Source organism: Necator americanus, chromosome I (assembly GCF_031761385.1).
Source record: "Necator americanus strain Aroian chromosome I, whole genome shotgun sequence".
NCBI classification, from domain to species: domain Eukaryota; kingdom Metazoa; phylum Nematoda; class Chromadorea; order Rhabditida; family Ancylostomatidae; genus Necator; species Necator americanus.
This window is the reverse complement of record NC_087371.1, coordinates 35,205,361-35,232,468: the sequence shown is the minus strand read 5'-3', so window position 1 is coordinate 35,232,468 and position 27,108 is coordinate 35,205,361. Positions and strand designations below refer to the sequence as shown.

At 39.6% G+C, this 27,108-nt stretch overlaps 3 protein-coding genes across 9 annotated transcripts; 1 reads left to right on the top strand and 2 right to left on the bottom strand.

Annotated features, from left to right (window-relative positions):
• Positions 1-758: 758 nt before the first annotated feature.
• Positions 759-5,306, bottom strand: RB195_007859 (uncharacterized protein; the record flags this gene model as incomplete). 3 transcript variants are annotated; one of them, XM_064181717.1, is made up of 11 exons in its annotated part: positions 759-2,219; positions 2,991-3,213; positions 3,274-3,410; positions 3,469-3,638; positions 3,709-3,862; positions 4,068-4,193; positions 4,270-4,437; positions 4,807-4,882; positions 4,940-5,020; positions 5,078-5,181; positions 5,262-5,306. In XM_064181717.1, 11 exons carry the CDS (start codon positions 5,304-5,306, stop codon positions 759-761), a joined length of 2,745 nt encoding a protein of 914 aa, XP_064038486.1. The 3 variants fall into 3 exon arrangements, with proteins under 3 accessions (XP_064038486.1, XP_064038487.1, XP_064038488.1); XM_064181719.1 differs by lacking the exon at positions 5,262-5,306 and having other exon boundaries at positions 4,255-4,437; positions 5,078-5,169; XM_064181718.1 differs by lacking the exon at positions 5,262-5,306 and having other exon boundaries at positions 5,078-5,169.
• Positions 5,307-5,508: 202 nt separating this feature from the next.
• Positions 5,509-17,469, bottom strand: RB195_007858 (uncharacterized protein; the record flags this gene model as incomplete). 4 transcript variants are annotated; one of them, XM_064181714.1, is made up of 23 exons in its annotated part: positions 5,509-5,513; positions 6,002-6,136; positions 6,194-6,242; positions 6,806-7,095; positions 7,170-7,239; positions 7,571-7,634; positions 7,723-7,868; positions 8,157-8,248; positions 8,320-8,566; positions 8,675-8,821; positions 9,624-9,690; positions 11,481-11,560; positions 11,646-11,744; positions 13,813-13,919; positions 14,227-14,383; positions 16,011-16,101; positions 16,167-16,243; positions 16,341-16,472; positions 16,543-16,597; positions 16,693-16,787; positions 16,859-17,015; positions 17,174-17,271; positions 17,374-17,469. In XM_064181714.1, 23 exons carry the CDS (start codon positions 17,467-17,469, stop codon positions 5,509-5,511), a joined length of 2,556 nt encoding a protein of 851 aa, XP_064038483.1. The 4 variants fall into 4 exon arrangements, with proteins under 4 accessions (XP_064038483.1, XP_064038484.1, XP_064038485.1 ...); XM_064181715.1 differs by having other exon boundaries at positions 8,687-8,821; XM_064181716.1 differs by lacking the exon at positions 5,509-5,513 and having other exon boundaries at positions 5,972-6,004; positions 6,141-6,242; positions 8,687-8,821.
• Positions 17,470-23,257: 5,788 nt separating this feature from the next.
• On the top strand, positions 23,258-23,593 carry RB195_007857 (uncharacterized protein; the record flags this gene model as incomplete). 2 transcript variants are annotated; one of them, XM_064181712.1, is made up of 1 exon in its annotated part: positions 23,258-23,593. In XM_064181712.1, the coding sequence occupies one exon, from the start codon at positions 23,258-23,260 to the stop codon at positions 23,591-23,593; it is 336 nt and encodes a 111-aa protein (XP_064038481.1). The 2 variants fall into 2 exon arrangements, with proteins under 2 accessions (XP_064038481.1, XP_064038482.1); XM_064181713.1 differs by having other exon boundaries at positions 23,324-23,593.
• Positions 23,594-27,108: the final 3,515 nt, after the last annotated feature.

The following is a 27,108-nucleotide window of genomic DNA, read 5'->3' as shown; positions in this document are numbered from 1 at the left end:
GTTCGTAATATAATCATTAAAGAATCACACGAATCACCATCTTCGCGTGTGCGGAAGCACCATCTCCAGAAGACCATCAAATCGCCTTGAAATGAAGTCGGCGAGAAAATGGAGAATGGAATAAAGGACATGACTGTTAAGAAAGAAATTGAAAAGAGTAAAGTAGAGAATTTTTCCAAAAGAATCTTCCTCTGGGCAAAAACAAAATAGATTAGATGCGTGCTTATCCAAAAGGCCACAGAGAGAATTTCACAACGACGAATTGTTTGAAAAGCAGAAAAGAGAAGAGCATTATAAAATGTAGCCACGCGTTTTAGAATATTAATGAAGACGATGAATGTTGTATGAATGAATGACAGAATGAATGTTGTAGACACCAATTTTGAACAAAATACCTTTATGAAAAATCCAATCAATCATGAAGAAGAAAGAAACTAACAAACATAGCGACATGAATAGAAAATAATCAACGAGTGATAGACTAACAACCTACTCAAATTTGCAGACGAATGATTTTTCCAATGCCCATGTCAAGATCAATGGCGCACATCAATGACTATGCAAAGTATCTGAGACGCGAAAAGTGGAGTGCTTTGGCGTTCAGATGGATTAAACGCTAGGAAGCCGCAGGAAAAAGACGTGTGGCATGTGACAAATGACTAATAAGCAATGATCAAAGTTAGTTAACAAGAGAAAAAAGACTTGAAAAAAAAACAGACTTCCAAACCAGAAAACGGTTGTGTGTCGACGATATATGATCATTCCCGCGGTCGGTATGGGCGTCCACCACTTCCACGGTGTGGACGATTTTGACGAATATTACGATTGGGAAGGTTTGGAGGACGAAAGGGATGAGCACCTGGAATCCCGGGAAGACCCCTAAACTGGGGAGGAATAGCGGGAACACCTCGGGGAGCTATTGAACTATGTGGAACTAGAGGACCCCGCAAAGGAAGACCAGGAGAAGATGGAGATCCCATGCGGGCTGAAGGGCCTTGAATACCTGCACCTCCCATGGCGCCTGAGGGAGCCCCACCCAAAATACCAGGCAGACCAGAATTACAAACTCGAGTTGGCCCCGAAGACCCAAATGAATCAGTAAAACCGAGACGGGGGTGCGGACCTGAAGAGTTAACAGGACCAGGACCGGGTGGACACCTAGGAGCAGGACCCAAAGGACCTAAACGGTTGGGTTCACTACCAAAAGAGTTCCCTGAAAGGAAACTAGATTGTCCGCTCCGCTCTTTTTTCATATTTTGTTCCGAAAACGAGGGTGGTTGAGATTTCGATGGACCAGAAGATGAAGAAGATCCTATACCCAACGCTGACAATAACGTGTTGGTCACACTTTGACTTGTGGCAGTCATTTCTGGAGAATTCATTGGCTTCGTCAGCTGCGAAGGTAGAGGAGCCAGTGATCCTTTCATAGACGGAGGCACTGGATTTTGAGGCTTCTGATGGTCTTGTCCTGGTCGATTGTCTGGACGAATTTCAACACGTTTGTCACCACGATTGTTGGCACTGTGGTCGTTCCCCGGGAAATTCTGGGTGTTGTCGTTATTCGAATTGTCAACCGCGTACGGTTTTCTGGGAGGATCGAAACGAGCTCCGGGGACTGGTCTGTTCGGCTGCTGGCTCTCCCGGGTAGCAAAGTTCCCAGAAAATTTGCTAGCACAATTATTATTGCACCAGTTATCTGCTGGTCTTGATTCTATTTTCGCAGGTGTTCCTTGCTGCCCTCGATTGACGGTAGTGTCCTCAATTGTCACGCGAATTATGGGAGGCTCCGAATTCTGCACGTTCATATCTGGTGCTGGTTTTTGTGGAGTACCAGCTATAGACGATGTTTTGGTTGCAGATACATCAGACGATCTGGATGGTGTCATAAACGGCAACGGATGTGCAGAAACCACTTGTGCAACGTTTGCTTGACCGGGAACACCTGGTGGGGGCATAGACAGGTTAGGCATGGCATTTATATTTGGTGGTGGGATCATCTGTGGAATTTGCGCTGACACTGGTAAAGCACTGATAGATGAAACTGCTGTGTGTGGAGGAGGAGCCATTGGGGGAACCTGACCCGGATACGGCGGCACAGGTGGTGGTAATGAGGCGAAATTGGGCGGCATTGCGTAGGGCGGTGGTGGCAGAGGAGGCGGAGCTTGCATAGCAATGTTCTGGACAGGTAATGAGTGAGGCCCGATTGGAATAAACGACACCTAAAAATATGCCCACTATATAAAATACACAATTCAAACACGCAGCAGTGGATGTATCCTTGAAAGATTGTCAGTTTACGGATTAAATGTTATCAAATAGAGAGAAAGAGCAGATTAAAGCGATATGGTAAAGAAAAAAGCTACTATCATAAAGTTAATTTTGTCTATTGCACTAGAAACAACTAATATGTTCCATTGGAGAAATAGACCCTGTATCTAATATGGATGACATAGTTAAAGGATTAAAAATATTGAAAGGGAATCAAAATTTGAATGAAATGTAGGCTCACTGGATGGAAGACAATCAAACGATATCCCAAATCAATTAAGTACTCGCTATCCAGGATAGAAAGTCTCGGAAAGATCAGGACCAAGAAAATACAAGGTTTGGAAGAAAAAATGAAGAAAGAGGAAAAGTGAAGCATAAACAAATTCGGATTGCGAATTTAACACAAATATGTAAAACTCCTTACTCGCAAGGAATTCGAACTCGTAATGAGAAGAAAAACTCAAGAAAGACAAGGTGAACTTTGTCTATGAAGTCAAGACTGAATATCCAGAGCCTTCAAAGAAATGGTAAACTCAGTTAGTGGTCTTAAATAAAGAGCAAAGCTCGTAATAAAGCAACTTTAAGCAAAGACAAGGGGATTTTTGGAAATCTCGCGAATAGCATACCGTAATACGCCGGAAAATAACGGACTCAACTTCTACAAAAAGACAAGCTCTCAAGTATGCATCCACTACTGCAATTGTGGTCACACGAAATCTTACCATAGGAGGTGCAGGTGGAGGAGGCTGAGTAGAAGCATTAGGAGCTGAAGGTGCTGGCAAAATTGGTGGAGGCGGTGGTGGAGCTATAAGCGGTGGAGCTGGTGGAGCCTTCAAAGGTGATTGAGTACGTGATTGAGAATCTGGACGAAGGGGAGAGAGCGAACAATCCGAGACAAGCTCCATCTTCACCGAGTCCGTATCAACCTCACGTCGTGAAAGCGATCTGAGAAAAATGGCTGATAAAAAACAGGTGTCTTACTGACAGTTTACTCAATTCAATTACCTTGACGACACATCGCGAACAGGAGTCACCGGTTGAGGAGGTTTTTCTTGTACCGCAGGAGTTTGAAAACTTGGAGCCACTGCGTTTTGTGCCGTAGCGCTGCGCAAAGCAGTTACAAAAGACTCGAGAAACACGCCCTAAACATCAAAGTTCATTTCTCTTAATACCCCGGAATAGTACGAAAATAAAACCTACAGTATTAACATTTCCAACAATGCGACTCAGATCGTCGCCTAAGGTTGACGCTAGTTGAGTGCCTGATGTCCCAGCCATTGCTGCTATATTTGCTAACAACGATTGCATAGCGGGACCTACAGAAGGCGAAGATGTCTGTAAAGGTTGCGGTGGCGGCGGAGTTCGGGGACCTTAAAACACCGTGGTTTTACTCCAATTCTACAAATCAACTAATGTGAACTGAATTAAGTACGGTCACACCGGGTGATCCTGGTGGAGTTTTTGGTCCTCTTGGCTGTTTAGGACGTTGAGGTGTGATATCATTAGAGGGAAGTTGTGAATTTTCCGGAGGTGGTGGAGTGCGTGGACCGCGACGTGGTTTCGAAGTGCAAGCGAAGTCGGGATCAGGGTCAATCTGAAAGCACAACAAACGACTTTCGAAAGAATAGCATTTCACAAGGTTTAGGGGGAGGAGTTCCGTCACTTCTACACACAAACAGAATCCAGAAAATCAGCAATTAAGATTCTCCTTGGTTGCTAATCTTCTCAATTAATCTCGGTAGAAACTCTGTGATTACTCAACAAATAATAATTTGACTACACAATTAAAAAAAACTTACACGTGTGGAAATTGCTTCGGGAGGAGGATCAGTTTTCATGTAACCCATCGACGAGTACGATTCAAGCCTGCCATACAACATTTTATGACCAAGTAATCGCTCCATTAACGATTCACGACGGATAAACTGAAATAGGATGAGCTCAAAACTGGTCAGTAATAAAACAAATAAGAAAGGCAAGAAAAACCTGACGAAAAAACACCTCTCTAGCCATTGTATCATCCTGTGCATGTTTTTCAAGGGCTTCCCGGCTGAGAGCGGAATCATTATCAACATGGCGTTGGCGCTCTTCTGAGTCCCGTTTTTGTTCTCGTTTGATACGTGAAGCCGCCATTTCACCACAAATTCTATCAACTACAGCTAGTGGATCCTAAATATAAAGTAAGTAAACTCAAGAAAGAGTGTTTCTTCTTGAGTAACATTAAACAAGTGCGCAAATTTGCAAAATCTGGCAAAGTCCTGCACTTATAGATACCGAAATTCAGACTTTTTCGGCACTATTTCACCGCAATCATCAGCCCGTTGCTATTCCTAGGAAAATTTTGAGTTATAAGAGTACTGAACTGACATCATAACAAAAGTATGGGGTACTAGAGCTTCCGCGGGAACCTCGTAATGATACACTTCATATGTCCTTTAGGATAATATGAATGCTGGAGATTTCTGATAGAAACGCAAAAAATGTATTAGTATTAAGTGCTAAAGCTATAATTAAACTAAAAATATGAAAAAGACAAACTTGTGTCACAGGATTATCCACAGGTTTACGTGGTTTCTTAGCATCACGCGCTTGTTGAGCTTGTTCTGCAGCGATCCTATGCAATAATTATTTAGAGAAAAATAAATGAATAAAGATCTCGTACGACACTCACCGCTTTTTCTGTCGCATTTTAATTGCGTTGATATCTCGTTGAGAGAATTCGCGACTATCATGAGCATCTGCCAATGGAGACCTGAACCACTTCCATAAAATCCTATTAATATGTCATGAAGTCGAAAATGGAGCATACCTGGTAGTAACAGCTGGCGAATTCTTGCTTTTTTCCTTATCTTTGAGCGGAATTTTGAATGGTGAAGTTAATTCATTCTTGCAAATATCCATATGGTCATTAATCTGTTCAAATGGATCGATAAATAATTTGGCAAAAAAAAACACAAAGATGACTCTGTCTCACATAATATTCGGTTAATAACCGAAAGAAAAGAATACCAGAACAAATGATAAATTTTCACATTCATGGATTACACCAACAACTGCATATGAGGAAGGTCGATGATGAGCAAAGCATCGCGGCAGCCGCAAAATCGGACTCAAAATACACCACCAACTTAAATGTCAACGGAATGCAGAAGTTAACGAACCACTGATAAATTAAACATTGAATATGAAGCAAAACAAGAACTTAACTCCAATGCAAATGACTGATCAGCATTCTACCCGTTAACCTATAAAAACATTTCGCTTGCTTTCAGCTAAAACACAATATAGTGGAGCTAAACCGTGAAAGCTTACCACATGATGCTTACTTCGCGAGCTTTAAAAAAAACCACAAAACGGACAAAAAGACATAACATAAAACTCTAATATATTGATGAGGTGCAATAGACTTACTATATTAAAAAAAATCTACCAACTCATCCTAAAACGACATCTGTTTCTCTTTTTGAGACCAAGAGTGAAAATATTGGCAGTAGAGAAAAACCACGTCGGCAATGTTTAACGAAAAAGTACGGAGTGAAAGAAGCGGTGCGTGTCAAAAGGCACGTGTTAAGAGAGACTAAAATAGATCCACATTCAGTAGGGATATCATCCCAAAGAATCACAAGGTGACGAGAACAATTAAGAAAGAACATGATGAGGAGACCATAGTCGAAAAACATCGATGACGAGGTAGGTAGGTCTTTCATGGACGAAACGATGAGAACTTATGCACTTCCTGAAGAAGGTGTTACAGTGGAATAAGCCAATTGAGATGAGTTGGCAGCCACAGTAACCGGCACAGAATCAATCTCAACATCTTCTCGACGTGACGTAACCGGAAATGGAGCGGTACGTTGTAGAGGGACGCCTACAGAGTCAGAGTTGCTGTTTATGGCTCCAGAACGACGAGCAGGACGTTCAGCACCTCTAGAACGACGTTCCTTCTCCTTTGCAGCGCTGTCCACCTTTAACGCCTGAAAAAAAAATCATTAACAGAACTCAGCACTGTTTTCAGCAAAGAACACTGGACCGAACACCGTTTCGAAGCAGCTGTTCACTGCAGTAACTAAAACGTTATCAACTAGAAGTACCTTTTCCCATGAAAATTCGACTGTGAATGGAAACGGTCGATTAATGTACAAAACATAATCGTTCCCACTCAAGGTCGTGATATGAGAAAAATTGCTGTTGAAAAACTGGAAGAGCTGATGTAATAGAGGAAAAGTGCATCGTTTTTTGAAGAAAAAAACCACATCGCACTGTTTTCATAGGCCTAACATCATGAAGAATAATTCAATTTTTCGAACGTGCCTCAAGCAAATCATATATTAGAAAGCTGAACTCTCAATGAAAGTGAAGCGGAGCACACAGCAGTGAGGCTGATCATAGCAAAAAGCTGGAATCAGTGAAAAGAAAATCCGCCGAGAAAAGACATTTACCAGAAAATAGATAGATACTTCTTAGATACGCGGAGCTAAGCGAACATAAATAGGATGCACTTAAGTCGAGAAACTTAGTCATCTATAATACAACTCACCGCTTGCACAATTTCATTGATCTGCCTTTGCATTTCTTCGGAGTTTTCTTCAGGTTTTCCTTTTGCTCTTGCACCGGGTCCAGTTCGAGGACGTTGACGAGGTCTACGCGTCGTATTACCCACATGACTGGTGTTGATATTGGATGGTCCACCGGTAGGGGACATCAGCAAACCCTCGACACCTTCATTTTCCGATTCCAAACGCAGTGATACAGATGCGTTTTCATTTCCAGTCTGTTGAAGTACAGTCTGCAGCAGCTCTTCAATGTTAACAGGATTGTCACCGACAGCTGCAAAAAAAAATACTATGAAACAATAGAAAAACTATGTAGAAGTCATATTTGATTGGTAAGAAGACACTAACAGTGAAGGGCTTCAATCAACTTGTCACCAAATGGTCGAACTGCTCGAATTTTCCCTTCCAACATAGCGACCTGAAAAGCTCTCCGATTAAAGAAGAAAACTATAGCAAAATATCCCAATACAAATGCATTCGTAGCATGTACAAATATAACAAGCACTGGGTAGAATTCGTCTGCTTATCCTTAACGAGGAACATTAAATTTGAACGAAAAAAAAAACTCGGCTTCCGAAAACTCCCAGAAAGTATTTTCGGGAGATATTTTTAACAAGACGACATTTTGGCTGCACTAACGCCACGTCGAGATTCATAAAAGTACAACGTCCGACGAAAATTCTCTTTCCGCAATGTCTAACGTGTTTGATTCACATCTTCCACCTGTGATAGATATCAAACTGTCCCACCTCGGTTTCATAGCAGGAAACACGTTGATTCAAATCTTTGTGATGTGCCACAATTTGTTTGGAACTGCAAAAAGAGTAAAATAGTCACAAGTGTCACAAGTAGAAAATGAATTAGTTTCCACCAAAAATGCGAAAAACTCAAAAAGACGTACCCTTGCAATAGTTCAGTTGGCGTTTCAACATCACTCATTCCAAGATCACTTAATCTTTCGTACAGAGCGTTAACACCTTGCGATCTCTGTGCGGCCACCGCTGCATTCGCCTGACGGACACGCTCTTGTAATTCAGCGTTACGTGCCTGAATTGTGGTATAAGGAAACAAATCACGAATTATATCTCAGATCTAATGAAACCGAGGGTTAACTTATGTAGTAAGGTTGTAATACAGAAGAAAACAGATTGCGAACTCCTTGAATTAAAAAAGCCTCCTATATATTCAAACTCACTGAGAACTATAAGACTACCACCTAATTCATGTTTAAAACTTTCTAATATGAACTCATCGAGCGAATTCGAGATCTGAGAAATGTTTTCTGAACATGTTACTACGGTATGCAAAAAGAGTTGCCAGCAGCAATAAACCAACCTTCTCGTGAGCAATATCTTTCTCCAATGCAGCAATGAAACTATCCGTTTTCATATATTCCATGAACTGTACAAATTGGTTCATGAAGCTCACTGAAATCGATTACACTCTTTGGTAACATTTCCAAATACTTTCGGATAAAATGATGAAAGGGAGAACTCACAGAAAATTGCTTCCATTGGATTTTTGATGGAAAGCACTTTCTCAGTTTCTCTGTCAATGATCCGTACAACGGATTTGCCGTCGTTAAGCTCCTCTCCTTCACTATACAACCTCTCGTTATGAGTAATAGGTATATCAACGCGTACTAGTCCCTCATCAATGTTCGTATCCAATGGACGTGGTGTTGTTATCATGGCATGCATTTTCTCTATACCTTCACGAGCATCTTCGGATACACGAGCCACGGGCTGAAATGAACTACGACCATGGAAGATGAGTAAACAAAATATACAGACATTCAAATGTGTATTCTGAAAAGATTTTATAACACCTGTAAACAACCACTTCAAATATACCCGTGAACGAACAGCTTGTTTCTTCGAGCTTTCGCTCCTGTGATGTGATCCGTTTCCATGGTGAGATTTTCTCGATTTTTTCATCCCCGGAGGCACATAGTCCGTATCAGCTTCGTTCCAACGTGGACTTCCAGGCATTGGAGAGCCCTAGATTGGAAGATACAATTGTGAATCTAATTTTAAATTCCCCTCGTTATCTGATCAAGTTTCCGAGTTTTAGTATCGGTTTTCTGATTTATGTTATTAATAAGCGGGTGTGAAGAAAGTAACAGTTGATAAACTCCTAAGATTTACTTGTACATGGTGTGTTGTTGTTGCAGGTTTCATTTGAATCCTTGCGCAAGGTTATTTTGGAATATCGCAAAAAAGTAGGAACTCTATTTTGCTCAAATAACTCGTCAAAACACAGCAGTTTTCCAAACCAGAAACCAAGGTAAATATAATTCGACATTAACTTCAGCTTTCTAATTCTAAGTATTCATATGAAAACTAAATAAGTACCGCTTGCAAAACAAGAAAAAAATGCGTTTAATACAAATTTTCGAGGGTGATTATACTAACAATAATTGTTCGAAGTTGGCAATCACAAGGAAGACTTCTGTTTCTGAAAGTTGTTTACTTTCCCTGTTTCCTTTCTTTTCAGAAATAAAGCTAAGAAATGAAGGACTGAGGAATAAAGGTACGCATAACTTAAAGCAGAGAGTAAAAATTTGGGAAAAAGGCAGTTCTGCCAATCTTTCGTAAAGCAATCAATGAAACGAGCAGCAACAACGAAGTGAAGCTGAAGTAAGGAAAAAACATTCGCAAACTACAGTTCACTAAGCGCGCACATAATCAATGACGACTAGTCGTCCACCGCAGCGGATGAGTCAGCCAAATCGTTGAGAAAATATATCGTCAGCGGTTCTATGCATGAAACGATCTATAGTCGTATTAGGAATAAACTCACTCGTTTCTTTTTTTCTTCACATTGATTCACATACACTTTCCACCGGTTACGAGTCGTAGGACCATGACTGAAAATCGCAGTGTCACCTTAGTTGTTGAATGATTGCAGTATACCAACATGTTGAATCGGACTAGTAATGCGGTCCCGCCCAGACATCCAGATCTCGGAGGGAAAAACTGGCACATTCGGGACTTTCAAAAATGTCCTCATGTAGTTTCAAGTTTTAAAAAAAGCCACGAATTATGATAGATGCGATATGTGAGCAAATACTTCAGGTGAAACATGACGAACTAACTAAAAGCAGAGGCAGACGCGTAAAAAAAAAAGATTCCCATTTGAGGTTTACAAGAGCATGTTTTTTATAATACATCCAAGAAAAACCGAGCCTATCCAGAGCAAAGACTACTGGATTCCAAAACATAAGCAAACAAGTGTTAAACAAGCAATGTTTTAGTTTTTACAACACTCTAGTATTAAGAGAACTTTGTTAGACAGTGCTGATTAGTTTGTTATACAATGTTTTGGAGAACCACATCCAGAATATACAGAAAATTCAGCCCAGAAAGGTGAAATCTCGTCACTCATTAGTTTACGGCAAATCTACAAATTGAGAAAGGTTAGGTCCAATCTCGCCCACTTCCTCTCCTACTTCGCCACACTGCGGAACTTGACTCATAAGTCGACGTACTTGAAAAGAAGTAAGAAGACTTCTTTAAGGCAACTGATGAATTCAAACGCCGCAGTGCTCAGAATACGCAAAATTCAACCAATCATTTTTTTTCAAGAACAAAATTATACGCTGGTGTGGAATAGTACGAATGGATTACATCGGAAGGAGAACTAGTCAGGGTTATGCAATACATATTCTGCTCCCATGCATGCACTATACAAGACTCCCAGACAAAATGATTAGGTCGGATTCTTATTCCACTCATTTTGAGGCTGTGAAGAAGCAGACTTCTTCAACTTCAAAAATTTGAACTAACCTCAAAACGTAGACAATTCATCATTTAAATAACTGGTTATCCTCAACATAGAATCACCCCTTAAGCGTGAATTTACGATATTGGAGCTAATCAGAATCTTCAAAGAAAGCTGAGCAGAACCACTGGCGAAGGAATTCAACGTGAGGAGGTCAGAAGTACTTTATTAAAGTGCTATCGTCGAAGTAATAAGTTGTAATAAGAGCTATGCAGATGATATATCACTCTGTTTCGCTGCTCTTGACATTTCCAAGATACAGTTCCAAGGGAGCATCCCTTGAGTACTGGAGTTGTCTCTGAAACTCACTTCCTATTTGTAGCAATTCAGAATAGATTAGTGAAACGTCGCATGTTTAAATGTTCATTGCAACAGTAGTGCGCTAAGATTAATGTCTAATGCAGCAGGTCTTCAACACAAAGAAAATCCACCTCAATTAGCCGCAATTTGAGCAGCATGAATTGATTGTGAACAAATGAATGGGTGAGCAACATGAATTGATTGTGAAAAGATGAATGCTGCTTGCCGCCGTCTACACATGACGCAGGGAATCGCAAAGAATTCTCTGCTAAAAGGTAGTGATCAGGGTAACATATGAAACGTAGGGTGGCTCACTATGAACGCGTGGGAAAACACAAAAAGATCGAAATCGTTGCAGACATGTTCAGACAACAGCGAACGAAATCAAACGATATGACGAACAAAAGTTCAGACAGCAGGAAATTGACGAGTTTGGACAAAACTCGAGTAGAATAATTGTTACAGTTAGAAAGTTTAAGGATTAAGGATTCAATAAATTTACTTCGCCATAATTTCCTAACTCATTTTGATGGACAATGTTACTGTTTCAACGTGTTCACTGTGAAAACAACTTACGCTTTCGCGTCGCTATCTCCATGAACATCTTCTCCTTCTGACTTGACCAATTCGCTGCTTCTCTGAACACGATTTCTCTCCTAAACGAAGTTTTGGTCATCGAAACATATTTGCTTTTTTCATTAAATGAATTTTTCCAAGAAATTTTTAGCGATGCAACCTCACCACACTATCTGGAGATCTCGAACCCGATTTGCTCGACGATGAGACTGATCGCGAAAGCTCACCACCACCATTTTTACGCTGAGTGAAAAAGTTCATCATCTGCAATAATAAATAGTTAACAGAATCACAATAAATTTCGCCAATAACTTCTTAAGGAAAACCGGAACTAGTATTTAAAAATTACTTTAAAGTGACCACCGAAAATATTAAATTGATAGTTAATTATTAGTAGTTTAAATGGTCACTTTAAAGTATAATGAACCATTAATCCTAAATATGGACACATATAGATGAATAGTCGAGTACACGGGAACTTCTTATCAAAAAAGATCCCTTAAAGCAACATCTACAATAGTTCAATAGAAATTCACCAGAAACCGTAATATGTTTTATAAAATGACAACAAAAGAGTACTGTAACTTATTAACTTAGAATTTGGATGATACAATTCAAACTTCTTGGCCATATAAACAATTTGCAATAAGAATATGTTGTTTACAGACTAATCCAAGGACGGCTTACGTTACTACCCGGAACAAAGAGCGAAATGAGAGATGTGAACAAACCAGTTATGGCTTCTGATCGAGAGACTCCTTAATGTTAAGGAAGAAGAAGGATTTTGAAGAAACTAATACGGTAATGATATAAATAAAACTACACGAATCTCAAATACCGTACCTCATACAATGGCACTTAACTTCCAAAAAAAAATTAGTTTTCGCTGCAGAAAGCCCCAGATCTTCCCCTTATGAAATGCTTCGTTTAGAAAGGTTCTTTCGATAATCGTTGAGCTAAAGCGACATGCCTGAACCTGGAGGAAAAAGATTTCCCCTCACACTGCTAACACATATAGCCCACACTGCCTTACACTGGTGACTAACAACTAATTTGTTACTGTCCTTTATCAAAATGATGAAGATATCCCAATAAAAATTATTAATATATATATTATATTAATATTATTAATACTATATCTATTTCTTTGTACATTCAAATCCCCACTATTCCAAAAGCTCATTAGAGAAAAGAAAGCGCTTTTGGGGATTTCGAGACATTTGTTAAATTCATCAGGATTTCATGGAACTGCTCTCTGGTTTCGTAGCGAGCAATACTTACTCTTTCTGACTGGTCATTGAAAATGAGATGTGATCGAAGCTTAAAACTGAAAATATCCCATCAAAAATGACTTCATCTCTGGGTATTTAAAGCATTACCAACGGTTAATTCGAACTTTCTGCAAAGCCTCTTTCAAGGAATCATATTCCTAATCACTGCGCTGATTAGTAGAATATTACACATGGAGGAAGAGCACAGGAATTTCCTTCCATTCCTTTTTCCGCTAAAAACAAAGTAACAATCTCCGATCAAGTAGGGATACATATGATAAAACCTGCAGTTCACTAAGCTTGGCAAAGATTAATGTGAAATATACGATAATATTAGTTAGGTAGCTCTCAATCAAAATCACCACACACTTTAGTTTGTGAAATATCATAAGTGCACATCACGTTTCCTTACTAACTTTTTTTTCCAAAAGCACTGAAACGTGAATATTTCCTCTTCGAAAGACGAAACTCTTCTGACACTCAACATAGGAAGATAAAGACTTATTACCAAAATAAAAAAGTTCATCTCAACTATTAACCTTCAAAATGAAAAGCGAACTTGATATCATCGAAAATATTCACATGCCGCATTATATGCAAGAATAACACAAAATTGTAAATGTAGCAGTGAAATTGTAGGTTCCTATTGAGTCCAACAACTAGGAAAGTATAGTGTGGACCCGTGTTCAACAACTCTGCGAGATCTACTTTCTAAGGAGCACGGGAGGGTGAGGAGCATCTGATTAGAGAAACCATAGAAACCCTTTCCAAAAGTCCCTCCCCATACACTCATACAACTCAATAGCAGCCTCTGTGCAATTCTGAAACAAAATTATTACGAATGATCAACTTCTGCCCATCTAGATGTTCTGAATCAAAATCAGGATATGACCACAAACAATACAGAGGACGTGGTCCAACTCGGGCAGCGGGGACAGGTCGATTCCCTCCTGCATCTGCGTCCGCAACGCAGCCGCGCCGCACACGAATCCACACCGCAAATCGATTGCCGTGTGTTTTGATAGCTCATCCAGGAACAGAAACTGCAGCAAGATGCTGACCTTACTATGTGTTACGGTATGCAGATAATATGGCACGTTGTTCGGTGTCCATGAGGTCGGTTGTTTCACTGTCTTCAGTTGGCTGACCTCCATTATTGCCTCGACATCTGTAAGTAGAAACTATCAGCGTGGTCACAAACAATTAGCATTTCTACACTATCATTCTTGGCACACTATCACTGGTGAGTTACAGCAAACAAAAACATTTAAGGCACTGAAAATTACACACTGTGAAATTTGGGGAGTTTATTAGCTTATTCGTCATGAAAAGTGGGCATCGTAGTGAGCTAAGAAGACGAATAATTAACCCAGTTACTGGGAATAAATAAGAGTTCACAATAATGGAAAGAATTTTCTACTGTAAAAAAATGTTTGCAACGAGAAAGACAAAAGTTTGAAAAACTTTCAGCAAACCTCCCAAGTTCCGCATATTTACTCTCTTCGTCCCGGTTGCATAAGCCTTCGTTGAGATGATCCGGGTACCTACATGACAATCCGCAAGCATGTTTTTGATGTGAAGATCGAGCTCCGGCTCGAAAGCGTAGTTGTTGATGAAGATGATCGTAGCCTCCTACAAATTGAAAAAAAAAATCTCAACATCATTCTAAGGCATAAAGATTCGGTTCTTTTGCACACTAAAAAAAAACTCAATGAAAAGGTGCAGAAACAAATTTCCATTTTGTGCACGCATTACTGGACTGCAACCATATACCATCTTCATTAGAGTTGGTATTTATATTTAAAAGCTAATGCAGGTAGATAACGACAGTAATGTAATACATGGGAAGATCTTCGTAAGATGGAACAGAGTACATCAGAAAATTGTCACTGCCGGGAAAGTGGAACTATTGAATGAGTTAGAATATTTCTTGGAGGGAAATGAAGTGAAAAATTCACAAATCAGAAGAATGCCTGAATTACACTCACACGAGAACGAATAAGAATAGCGAGCACTTGTAATCTAATTTCTACAAGACTGCATTTAATCATTAACGGCAACATTAACATCACTTCGACGACAAACGAAATTTGAAGGGGTGATTTTGATAAACAAAAAAATAATCAAGGCTTCGAATGACAGATATAGAAAGACAGAACTCTTAGAACAACAAACACCGTGCGCGAAACTGCGCAACGTAAGTTGGCTTCAGTTTCTCCTCTGGATAGTGTACGCAACGCAACGTAGTGAGTACAAATAAGTAATAACTAAGCGTTACAGCAATCTATCAAATGTTCACCCCGCTCGAATACCTTTGCAGATCCGTGAATTTCGTGATTGGCTTATTTTTGTCTCTAGGAAGGTATCCAAATCCAAATAATTACAGGAAGGAATTCTTGGAAAAAAAAAGTGGGTAAGGGACGAAGAGCACGGTCCCGTTCAATCTCGTTGGGATGTGCTTAAGCCTTCGAGCTCAATCCAAAATTACAGAATCGCGTTCAAAATCAGAGAAAAAAAAAAGAAGTCGAGGAAGCAGCAGATGGATACCTACTCACAGAAGCTTCGTCAATATTTGCAAAAATGGTTCAGAGTTTGTGGAACTACCGAATCGAAAATCGAGTTGCCAGACTTTTACCTTTTGGAAGGAAAGGACGTCTTCAACAGTATTCATTCCTTCTTGAAACTTGAAACCAATTCAGTAAGTACAAGCAGACTTAAAAGTATTAATTTCGATGGACGAAAATACGTACTGTTACTTCAGATTGTTCGTGATGGAAAGACGCAAGAAAATTGCAGGAATGCAGGCGATAAAATTACTAGTAGTACATTACGCAATTCTGTAACCGTAGTGCTATTTTCCTCATCAGCTGTCTCAACGCGGCAAAATAAAACTGTATGAGCAGACAAGACGGGAGACTCAAACTACAGAAATTGAAGACAAATGAAATACAGAGTGACGGACGATAGGTTACAAAAGTTGAAATGAAAAATAAAGAGTGGAAGGACAACAAAAATTTGTGAGAACAGGAAATAAGTGAGCAAGATACAAATCTTCAAACAGATAACAAAACTCTTTACAAAAGGCACTAGTGCAATATAATAAGTATGCCGGAGCAAAAGAAAAATATACGGATAATTTCCTAAATAGATATGCGAAGCAAAACCAATTGTGATATAATGATGAATTCTTTTGAACTAGATTAATAAAGATAGTGAAACTTCTGAACCTTAGGCCGAAAACAAAAACCACTGATATTACCTGAGTGATCATGCTCCTGAATCGTTCGTCCAGCATATCGCCGTGGAAGAGTTGAAATGGACGGCATTTTTTCTTCCACCATTTCATCCACCTTGAAACGAAGTACACACATTTGAAAACAAAAGGAAGATCCATGGCAAACCTTAAGCGACTTACTTTGAAAAGTCCTCGCCCATTGCCGCTCCGTACCTCGCCGGTAAATCGTTAATTTCAATACCAACAGACCGTTTCACCTAAAATATACCTTCTATCCATAGAGGGAGGATACATTCTTTTCACCAATTAGAGATAAAATAGTGAACTGAAGAAACAGAAACGCAGAGCACGAACCCTAGTCCCTCCTGCAACGTACAGCACCAACTGTCCCACTCCACAACCTAGATCCAGAAAGACATCTGATTCACGAAAACCTATTTGATCAATGATAGATTGCATTTGTTCATACGACGTCTCGCCATATACCTTGAAGATAGTCATACTCAAACAAAAACAGGAAAAAGCATCACAAAAAAAAAATCATCCAAACACCTACCCCACTGCTAAAAGGTGCATAATGATTGTTTAGAAGTTGGGGGTTTGAAACCGCCCTATAAAAAGAAATAAAATTCCTTGGCGTTCGATTTCAACAAAAATATTGCGGTGATATTCACAATACATGGAACAAAGAATGAAATTACCTTACCGGCTAAATGAAAGACTGCAAATTATAGTCAACAGCTCCACATCAGCTCTGTCCTGGCTCCACGACTCAAACGCTGGATTTGTTTGTCCTTTCCACTACAACGAGGAAGAAACTTTTTCCCCAAGATTGATAAGATTTCATCAAAAGAAACATCTAATCCACTTACGAGTTTAGCATATGGAGCAGCGACTTTGTTGAAATCTTCTATCACAGCGCGGACCTCCTCCAAATTTGTCTTATCCACGTTATTGAAAGTGGAAGCTCCATTATCCAAATGAGCAAAAATCGTTGGCAGGGCGCACGGAAGACGTTTTATACATAGGCTAAACATTACACCTACGAGGTTACAGTTTCCAGTGGAAGAAAAGAAGGTATTGACATAGAAAAAGATAAAAAAAAAAACTGCATAAATAAATAAATGACAATCGCACAGAAAAGAGCATCCAAATTTCAGTGGTGGCTAGGAAGAAACCTGACATACCCTATCACCTCAAACAGGATTGAAACGAGCTCCGAATTTTTCTGAGGTTCATCCGGTTTCCAATCAAAGCATATTGTGTCACCACCGAATATGCTCACCTAGAAAATATCTGATTGTTGTTGCATAACAATACTTGTTATCGATGCATGAATTATGATGAACAGCTTCAGCGACAAATCTAACATGAGTTAGACACTTACCATGCGGAGTTTGTCCTCAGCCAGTGGAGCAGAGCCTGCTGAGGATGTGGAAGGCGATCTCCCAACCTCCAAAGAGGTGGGACCGGCCAGTGCCATACCTTAGGAAAATTGAATCAAAAATTTAAGAAGCATAATAGAAATATACGAAATTTACGACTAACTTCAACGGGTTTAATGAGAAGAGCTAGTGGTTTGAACATCCATAACGATGAAGGAAGGAGATTTTTAATCGGTTTCAAAAACAACTTGGAAGGAGGCAAAATTCAACAAACAGTAGAAACTTTAGCGTACAACTATGCCCTCATTCTGTCCTCAATACCGATAGAGAAAATCGTTAGAAAAATAACATAAGACGAAACCGGATCTTGATTGTTTTTAGCAGTGAAAAAGATCTTTTGCGTGGCTCTCAAAGATTATAATGATATCAGAATGCATTAATATAATTACCAATAATCTTCTCAGAATACATTTTTCTTTATATTATTATTGATAAATGGATCAGAGTCCTTTTTATTATGTTCCTTATTATTATGTTTTTTTTTATTATGACAATTATTATGTACTTGCTTTCTTTCTTATTGGTCACATTTTCAATTCTTTAAAGCGAGACGGAGACAATCAAATGAACGCATTATTGATAAAATGAGCGCGTGGAAAAAAATGTGTACGTATGTGGTTGTAGGTTCCTATACTAACATGTATGAACTGTAAAGTGACACACATCTATCTTTGATGTCACTTTCTGAGAAAATATTTTCAACGAAATAGACGTAGCTCTGTTTACAATGGAATGAAAAACGATTAGTGGACCAATTTTGCAGAAAAAAAACTCCCCTTAGGACAACTTTAAAACAGACTAATATAAAATTAAGCACGACCATTTGAATTATATTGCAAAGCTATCATAATTTTTGAGATAATTCTCAAAACCCACAATTTGATTATAGATGTACGACAAAACATTGCTTATAGTATAAAAAATATTTCCGAGGGAAGTTCGAAGCAATGGAATATTCTCTACGGGTGATAAAATCTGAAATAAAATGTGTGTACTATTCTGAATCACGTATGAAACAACTAAAAAAGTGCAGCAACTACTCTAAAGCTAGATCTCAGCCAGAATCGCTCGAATTGAATGAAAAAAACCACACCACAAATTTAATCCAAATCGCTATAGCCGTTTCCGGACACCGTTCTAATGGAATGATACAATGCTGTGTCAGAGTGCAATTGCGATGTGAAGCAAACGTTACATTGGAGCTCAGTACACCAAATAACCTACTTTCACGAAATTTAAAAAATGTCACGGAAAAAATTATTGGTAAAAGCTTGGACTCGCTAGTTGAGTCCAAGCTCACCTACTGAGTCCAAGCAGTCAAAAATTTGACTTTTTTGAGTCTACCGGTTTATGTGACCAAAAAATTTAATGAAGCGAACGATAACTTTATCGATATTAATGCCCCACAAAATCACACTTCCCTTTACCTGATTTTTCCATCTCTACCCAATTATCTCAAACATTCTTGCACATTTGTTAAAAATTTGTTGTAGAATTTATAGGTATTTATGGGTATGCCCCGTAATGTATACCAACGTTCAGTAGAAAATAAATAAAAATCATTGTACATAACATGCTACAACACATTGGTCAACATTCAACCTTTCCTAATTTCCTAATCAACGCAGACGTCTAACTTGAGATCGGCTAACAAATGTGTTTTCCGATTCACAAGATTTTTACCGAACGTTTCTTTTTCAACTATCGCAGTCATTTTCCAATCGCAAAATTCTCCAAAAATTGCAATTTTTAGAGAATATTGATAGAGTTTTGGAAAAGAAGAAACATTCCTTCTTCAGAAGAGAGCTTCAGTCTCCTAAAGAGGCAAAATGAAACTACCACTCACTCATAAGGATACTTTTTGAACGTGTAAAACAACGTTGAAAGAGGGATAAATCATAAAATCCAGCCATACGTGAGAACCTTTTTCTTTGCTGATGGTAAACTAAAGCGACATTTCAACGAAATATACGATGGGTTCGCTAGATACAGCACTAGATGCTACTTCCCTTAAAACAAGATTTGATGTTTCACGCCTGACACTTCGAAAGTCTCATGTAGTCTCATTTACGGAAGACACCCCTTCGAATTTCTGTTTCCCCACGAAAACTGCCACGGAAATGATGCTTCCCGAAATTTCTGCTTCAGAGGTAGTAGGTAACTATGAAAATGCCTCACTAGAAGCCATATCCCTTCGCGTTTCCGTTATTTAATAAGAATCTCTACAGAAGCGGTGCTTTTCTTTTCGAAATCTCACCAAATCAGCAGAAGCTATTGTTCAAAAATCATTTTCGGATCAAAGCTTTGTCATTTCAAGCGTAAAGCTGCGAAAACTTCAAAACGTTCTGGAACTTTTTGGGGAATACATGCAGTTGCTTGAAAAACCATCAAAATTTTGATGAAGCATGAAATCAAAACTAATTAAAATAACTGAGAAAGGAGCGAAATTCGTAGTACATTACAGAAAAGGAGATAAGGTAGCGTGCAGTCAACTTCTATACATTTGGAATTTCCCTGTTTTTGGGAAAAAAAATGCTGGGATTTCCGCTGAGAATAAAGACGCATCTACAAAAGAAGCGAGAGTCTTCGTGTAACAATAATCATGCTCGTTGAACTATAATAAAATAGTGGATAAGAGAAGAATTTGGAAATATTTCTGGTCTCCTGCTAGCTGAAAATAATTACAGGAACAGCTAAGCCTATTCAAAAATAGCTGACGGTAGTGAGATTATGTGAAGCAAAGAACAGGCGACACAATCAAAACAACCACCGATTTCAACAACAAGGTCTATCTAGAACATAATACGGGAGAAAACAAGTCGCTCGTTTGAAAAGAACTCAGGTCTAGTAGAAATCGTAAACAAAATCTGTTCACGAGACAATGTCTGTTGCATTAGAAGATAGAAGAACTTAAAGCGGCTAACTGTTGTTTCCAAGAATGCTTGTTCAAAGACAGTTCTTGATCCAAAAATTGTGACACAGAAAGTACAGGGTACGGACTTGAACGAAAGTACAGCAGAATGCACTTTATCGAATGAACAAGTGGAACACCGACATCACGCGCCAAATCAATACCAGTGATGCAATGTAGGACGTCACAAAGTATGCAAAAAGCTGGCATTCTCCGATACCAGGCACTTGAACTGCGAAGTTCGAGCGCCATTTCGGCACGGCAACCGATCGGTCAATTATCTTGCGCAACTTGCGGCAGAAATTAAAGATGTTGCGCTTATTTAGGACCACATTAACCATTTATGAGCGATGATAAGAAGAAAAATGCACAAGTACGACAACACTAGGACAGAAACACCAACAAAACAAAACATTCAAAGCAAAACATGCTAAAATGCTTTTGTTACGGGACTTACGGCAGGAATAACTACCTCACGATGATTAAGTCCCATATGCATGCCGATGCACTTGCTGGAATCACCGCAAAAATGGTACTGGCTGGTAAAAAAAAATGGGATTTTCGTGCCTGTGCTGTACACGTGGCACAATACACAATTGACTTGTCAGCTACAATGAAACGCAATAATAAAAACGTTTTATATGTGCGTGGAATCATGGAATAATCACGTATAGTCAGGAAGAAACAGGAAAGAAACACGAAAGAAACCATCGTTTCACGTTTGCGTTCCACGTGACCGCTTACGCCATATGGTAATAGCGATATCAAGTCATTTTGACGGGATTGTACATGAAAGCGAAGCGTTCGCTCTCGTTCTAAGAACAATAAGCGATTTGGAATGTTATGCACAGCACATGTGGTAGGTATCACATGATAATCATAAGAAAACTTAACTAAAGATTTAGACACACTGTTAAGCGATGCGATTCCGTCTCGAATCCCTCAAAATCGCATCACACGAACTCATATTCAAATATATAGAGCATCGTGTGGAGCAGTAGTTCGCTTGAAATAACAGTTCACATCGAAAGCACCGACGAGTACATCGTATTTATTTTATTTCTTAAGTTTGTTACTCTCTTCGAGCTGATCGATAATCCAAACCGCGCATCTACGTCTATACCGAGCACGGCCCCACACTTCTCGCTAAAGTTATGAGTTACTTTAGTGAAAGATCTCCCTAACTTTTATCAATTTGCTTTTTGCTTGGTCTTTTTTACTGTAGTTAATCCTTTAGGGTGGCGCCCTTATTTCCCGAAGCTCTAACATACTTTTTTCTCTTAGTAACATAAGTTTACATGTCATAGACCCTCTAAGACTAATGCTTAGGTCACTGGGTCCCCATTGATTTGATTATTCATTTCAAGAAATAAGGGCGCCAATGTGTGGCCCCCAACGACACTTTACCCATCCTTTACTCTCTTCAGAGAATACAGCACTACTAGAACAATAACAACTAATGAAAATATCTTGATTCTGTTATAACTTGCATAAAGTAAGGATCGCCTTCATAAAATGTCCCAATAAAATTTACGGGGCTACAAAAAAAACATGAAATCGTAATCCAATTCCAACGCAAATAATCAGTTCCCAATTTATAATCAACACTTCTAACGAAGGAAATCGCGTGTCCAATTGTCAAGCACCAATTGTAATTTGATTAAACACCCGTCACGTTGACTGTTAATTTAAGCCCCTTAGCTCTTGACTGTCATACACGGTAGCGTAATCAACATTAAAAAAAGTAAGAAGAAGCTGACTTTTTCTTCGAAAATTCATCCTATTTAGTGGACAAAATCGATAAAGTCTTATATCCCCTCGTTATTACTAGGGGCATAATGAATTCACATGCCAGGACATGGGAAAGAATACGATAATTACAGTACATGTAAGGCCACGTGAGTAAAGCATGAGCTCCTATGTTGAACTCTACATGTTGTTGAAATTGATTCCGTTAGGACGAGTTACCTCTGTGAGTGTTGAGTTGAGCAACGGAGGTGGTTTGCAGCACATTTGTCGGGGTCCAAACTTTATCACCGTAAAAAACCTCATTCCATACTTCCCGTATTTATTACTTAGGTAATGTGGTCTTTCCGTTAGGCATAAAAGGCCAACCGTGATACTTGGACTCATAGATGCGATAGTCGGACCCGGTGCTCCGACCTCCTTCACTTTTGGACGATTGGCGAAGGGACCCCTTCATTTGAGCTGCACCCCATGAGCTAGACCCCCTTCACCTGAGGAGGATCCGGCTCCTCCCTATCCCGCTTATGGTTGAACTGAACTAGGTATATGTATATATGTAGTTATTTACTTACAACATTCTAAATGTTACCTATGGCTGTATTTATTTACTTTCTGTAGCCCAAATGTGACATATGTATGCATATGTATATATGTATGTGTTTATTTATTTGCTTACAGTAGGCTAAATTCGACCTCGGACATACATGTCCATCACTTCACTTCCTTTGTTAGCTCTAGGAAGTTTCGCACACGTATCTAGTACACGGATGAAGGAGAAGTTTGGAATGTTCCCTTCAAAGTAGTATTGAAAGAAATAGTCAAAAAAAAAAGAAAAAGAAAAGAGACTAGTAGGAAAGATGAAGACAGGAGAAACCAGATAAAAACAGAAGTACACAAGAAAAACCCAAAAACTGAAACATTACGTTATATTTAGATCTAAGTAGGGCCACTCCTGTAGTTAACTCATAACCTGAGAAGAAAAAAAAAACGAGTTGGATGTGAAAGACATGAAAAGGAGAAGTGATGGGTTCCAGAAAAGAAATGAAGAAGAATACCCTTTAAAATCTTCTCTTTGCGCAAATAATATCATTTTAAATTGAGCAACATGGTGAGCAAAACAACCATGAGCCGTAGTTAATGACTCATCGTTATTGACAAACACAAGAAGAATGGCAGAAGAGTCTAACTTTCAAACTTGTACCATTTCTAATCCAGAAAATAAAACAAACATCCCTATGCGAAGAAAACATATTGAATACATCGGATATGATCCTAAAAGTAGTGAATCCGTGCACTACACTAAGAGGGACGTGACGAGAACAATGCAGTGGAGTGTTGACGAGTCCGAGACAGCAGTGAAGCGAGAAATTGGCCAGCGCCCAACATCACGTATTGATCGATATCGCAGCAAAGCATCTATGCGCCCAATCTTACGCAAAACCGCACTAACTACAACATATGGACGTGTGCTTGTCGGTGTAGCCGATGATAATTCTTGTCGCTGACTTCGACGTCTCCAGATCTTGTTAATTCTGTGTATATGTGTCCCTACTAGGTGGTATCAGCTAAACCTTAATTGTAGCACTGACAGTGTGCCGAGTTGTTCAACGTTGCGTTGCTTAGGGCTGAAGATTCGTGGAGTTCACGGTGAATCAAGTTCTTCTTCTATGGATGGGTGTACGAAGCGAATCTACCCCATCTATATTCAGAATAACTTCACGGACTTCGTTATTTGAATTCTTTACTAGTAGTCGTTTGAATTTCGTAGTCATTATTTGTTCCAAGCACAAAACAACAGAACGAACACCTTAGCAACAACAACATCAGGTTACTGTAATAAGTAACATAAGTGTAAGTAAGACATTTTAACGTTAAAGGCTGATTAGAAATGAGTGGTCTTCGACGCGGAAACTCCAAATTTATAGGCGAACATAACAAAGAGATTAAGTAATCATGTTATACACTAATAATGCTAATCTATGATACTGCATTATGACACATAGTAGCGTGATGAAATGAAAAAGAAACGAAAGAAAGAAAGGAATAGGGACAAACCCCCAGATCCAAAAGCGCTGATGATCTTTATAATCTGTAAGTCCTCTCTTCTTGAAACCTCGGCATTTTAGACTGTATCTGCTCCTTGATACTCAGGGATTCAGCATCCTTCCAGTTTTTCCAACATAAATGGCGTTGCACGTTAGAGATTCTGTTTGGTAGATTACCCCGATCTTCGTGCAATCTCCAGTTTTCCCAAATGGACAAATAACGCAACACTCCGATATACATTGCCTGTCGTAGAGTCTATTACGGATCAATTGTCGCTTGATGATGTCGTTCGGGATATTCACTAATACAACACCATCTTGCAACTGTGCTCACAAAAAAAAACCGGTTTACTGCAGCAGTTAAGGAATCTGAGACGAAGGGGACTTACAGGGGAATTCCCCCTCTACGTGAGCTCGTCAATGTTCCATTTCTAGTTCGAGATTGGGTGTTGGGTTAATTCAAATGCTCAAATAAAACTGCAAAATGACATTGCAAATGTGAAATGGTATCGCAGGGAAAGTTCAAAAACATACTGATAAACGCAACCTCGGCTCATTCTATCGGCCTTAAAAAGCCAATTGTCCGCAACATGGTCAGAACAGCCGCAGCAATATGTTGCGTATCAAAGAGCAAGAACACGATGACACTATCAGGGGGCCACAAGAATGAAAAACATAACGGAAATGAGTTTGGAATAAAGTGTACGATAGATGTCCTTAAGAAAGAAATATCTACTAGGAAGGCATCAGAAGCATCCTAGATTTCTCTCAGGAATCCATCCATGACGGAAGTTTGTGTCTGGTATGGAGAAAGTACTTGTTCATTGTTCGAAGTTCATAGTCACGAATAAAGGATTACAACAACCTCGTGTCCGGCTCTATTAAAGAAAACAATTATTGGAGCATCAACATGCCGAGGTTTATCGAAAGTCGCACATGGAGACAATTACTAATGATTTTATGCCGTTCGTAACACCCTGTGAGTTGTAAGATTGTCCCACACAGCAGTTTCTTAACACTATCCATACATGAGTACTCAACGATACTGGATATGGCGTAGATTTCATTCGCCTTGGTGACAACCTGTAAGAACGCTGTGGTTCACCAGTCCCGCTATTCGGTGGGACTGTTCAGTTTGTTTTCCTTTTGGAGTTATTGTACTTGGAAGGATGCGTGGAAGGATACGAGATGAGGCTAAATGCTTGACGAGGAAAAATGAGGAGTGTGACGGGATATGCATAGCATCAAAGACCTCGAACCATTTCCAGGCTTTTGATAAGGACGAAGTTGTCGAAACGTCAGGCTAATAATAAAGTTTCAACAGAAACTCGATGATCCTGATGATTTCTACCACCATAAGAAAGTCAAGAGAATGAATTGGAAATTTCAATGCAGAGACAAGTGTCTGCGCAAAGTCTTCTAATTTACCTGAGAGCTCACGGTGCTGTTGCTCCAAGTTTGAGTTCATTCAACATCATCAATATAGTACGATGGATCCCAATTGCTATACCTTGTGGCATGGTGCCTTTAAACCATGACGATGGATCACAATAGAGCTCTCCACAAGCGAACAGGGATAATGATATACTTCGAGAGATTCCCTTTAATCTGTCTGTGGTGGCAGTGTAGCACCAGGCCTTTCACCATTTCAGGTCGATGATTCCGTGCGAAACATCTGTGGGATGATAAAAACACTGGCCTGATCCACCGGGTAGCCCCTGAAATTGGTTGTGCAGGCTAGTTACACGTTCGTTAACTTCAAATAATCCTGAATTTACTTGAACGCTTGGGCGCATTCCAAGCGGATTGGTTAACGCCCGTCCGACACTTTATCCACTTTCTCCTTTAATCCGCTTCTGAAACAACATTTTGTAATCCTCTCTCTCCAACGATGCAACCAATTATGGGTGAGAGGAAACTGGCAACTGTGGCAACTCGTCACGTTCCTACGACCCTGCGGTTGAGCATACGCATCTGTTGCTTATTGTAGTTATATTAGTTAGACTGGTAACGTTGAACGACGACGGAATTACCCGCGTTCTATCGTTTGAACAAGACCGCAAAGTGCTTTTTCATCCTGTCTTTTTCTGGTTAACTAAGGTATATTGAGCTTGATCATACTCATGAACTAAATTCTTACCCCTATCGATTCGTGTAGAGATCCTGACAGCTCAGATCGCATTTGAAAAAAAACTGGGACTTCTTTCAAGTAACGCCAATGTTTTTATATAGGAGAATGGATTCTATATTTCACATATAAAGTTGGGACATATCTCTCTTCTATTCATGTTCTGATTCCTTTAAAAAAATCCCAATGCTTAGATGAGAGAATCTTGCCCTGTAGCATGGCTTTGTGGGCGTATCCGAAGGATATGAGTTCAATAAGTCGCTACAAAATATCAGATTTGGCTGAATATCTGAATATTTCCTTTTATCGTTATCCACGTACTTTCAGTACTATAAAAAAGCCACAATTCCTCCTCTAGTGGGAATACTGCCGGTTAATTACGAAGCGATTATAAATGACGCTTCTCCAGGTAGCAGATAGGGGACTAAACGCAAACCACAGGTGATCTTCTGCTTCCCCTGAGTCGGAGCTGGATACAGGGAACGGAATCTCCGTCTCAGTTATGCCAGAACCGATTCATACTATTCGAAACATAAACCTAATAAAAATTCCGCAATCAACTGACTAAGGGGTACAGGGAAGGCGGTTTGAAGTTGTCTGAAACAAATAAGCTCCAACCGTCCATTTAAAGGCATCACTCGACGAATCTGAGGTGGTACGGATTGCAGGTGGAGTATCCTCATAAATGATAGTGGATTATGGAGAGGAAGGTGATTCCGTCCATTTCTTCCTAATTGCTGTAAAAAAACGGCCTGGAAGATACGGCTGCAGGAGATCTGGCGCACTATTTTCTACAGGGAGTTCGACTGGAGCGCGCCAGCATCTTCCGGGCCGTTTTTTTTCCGCA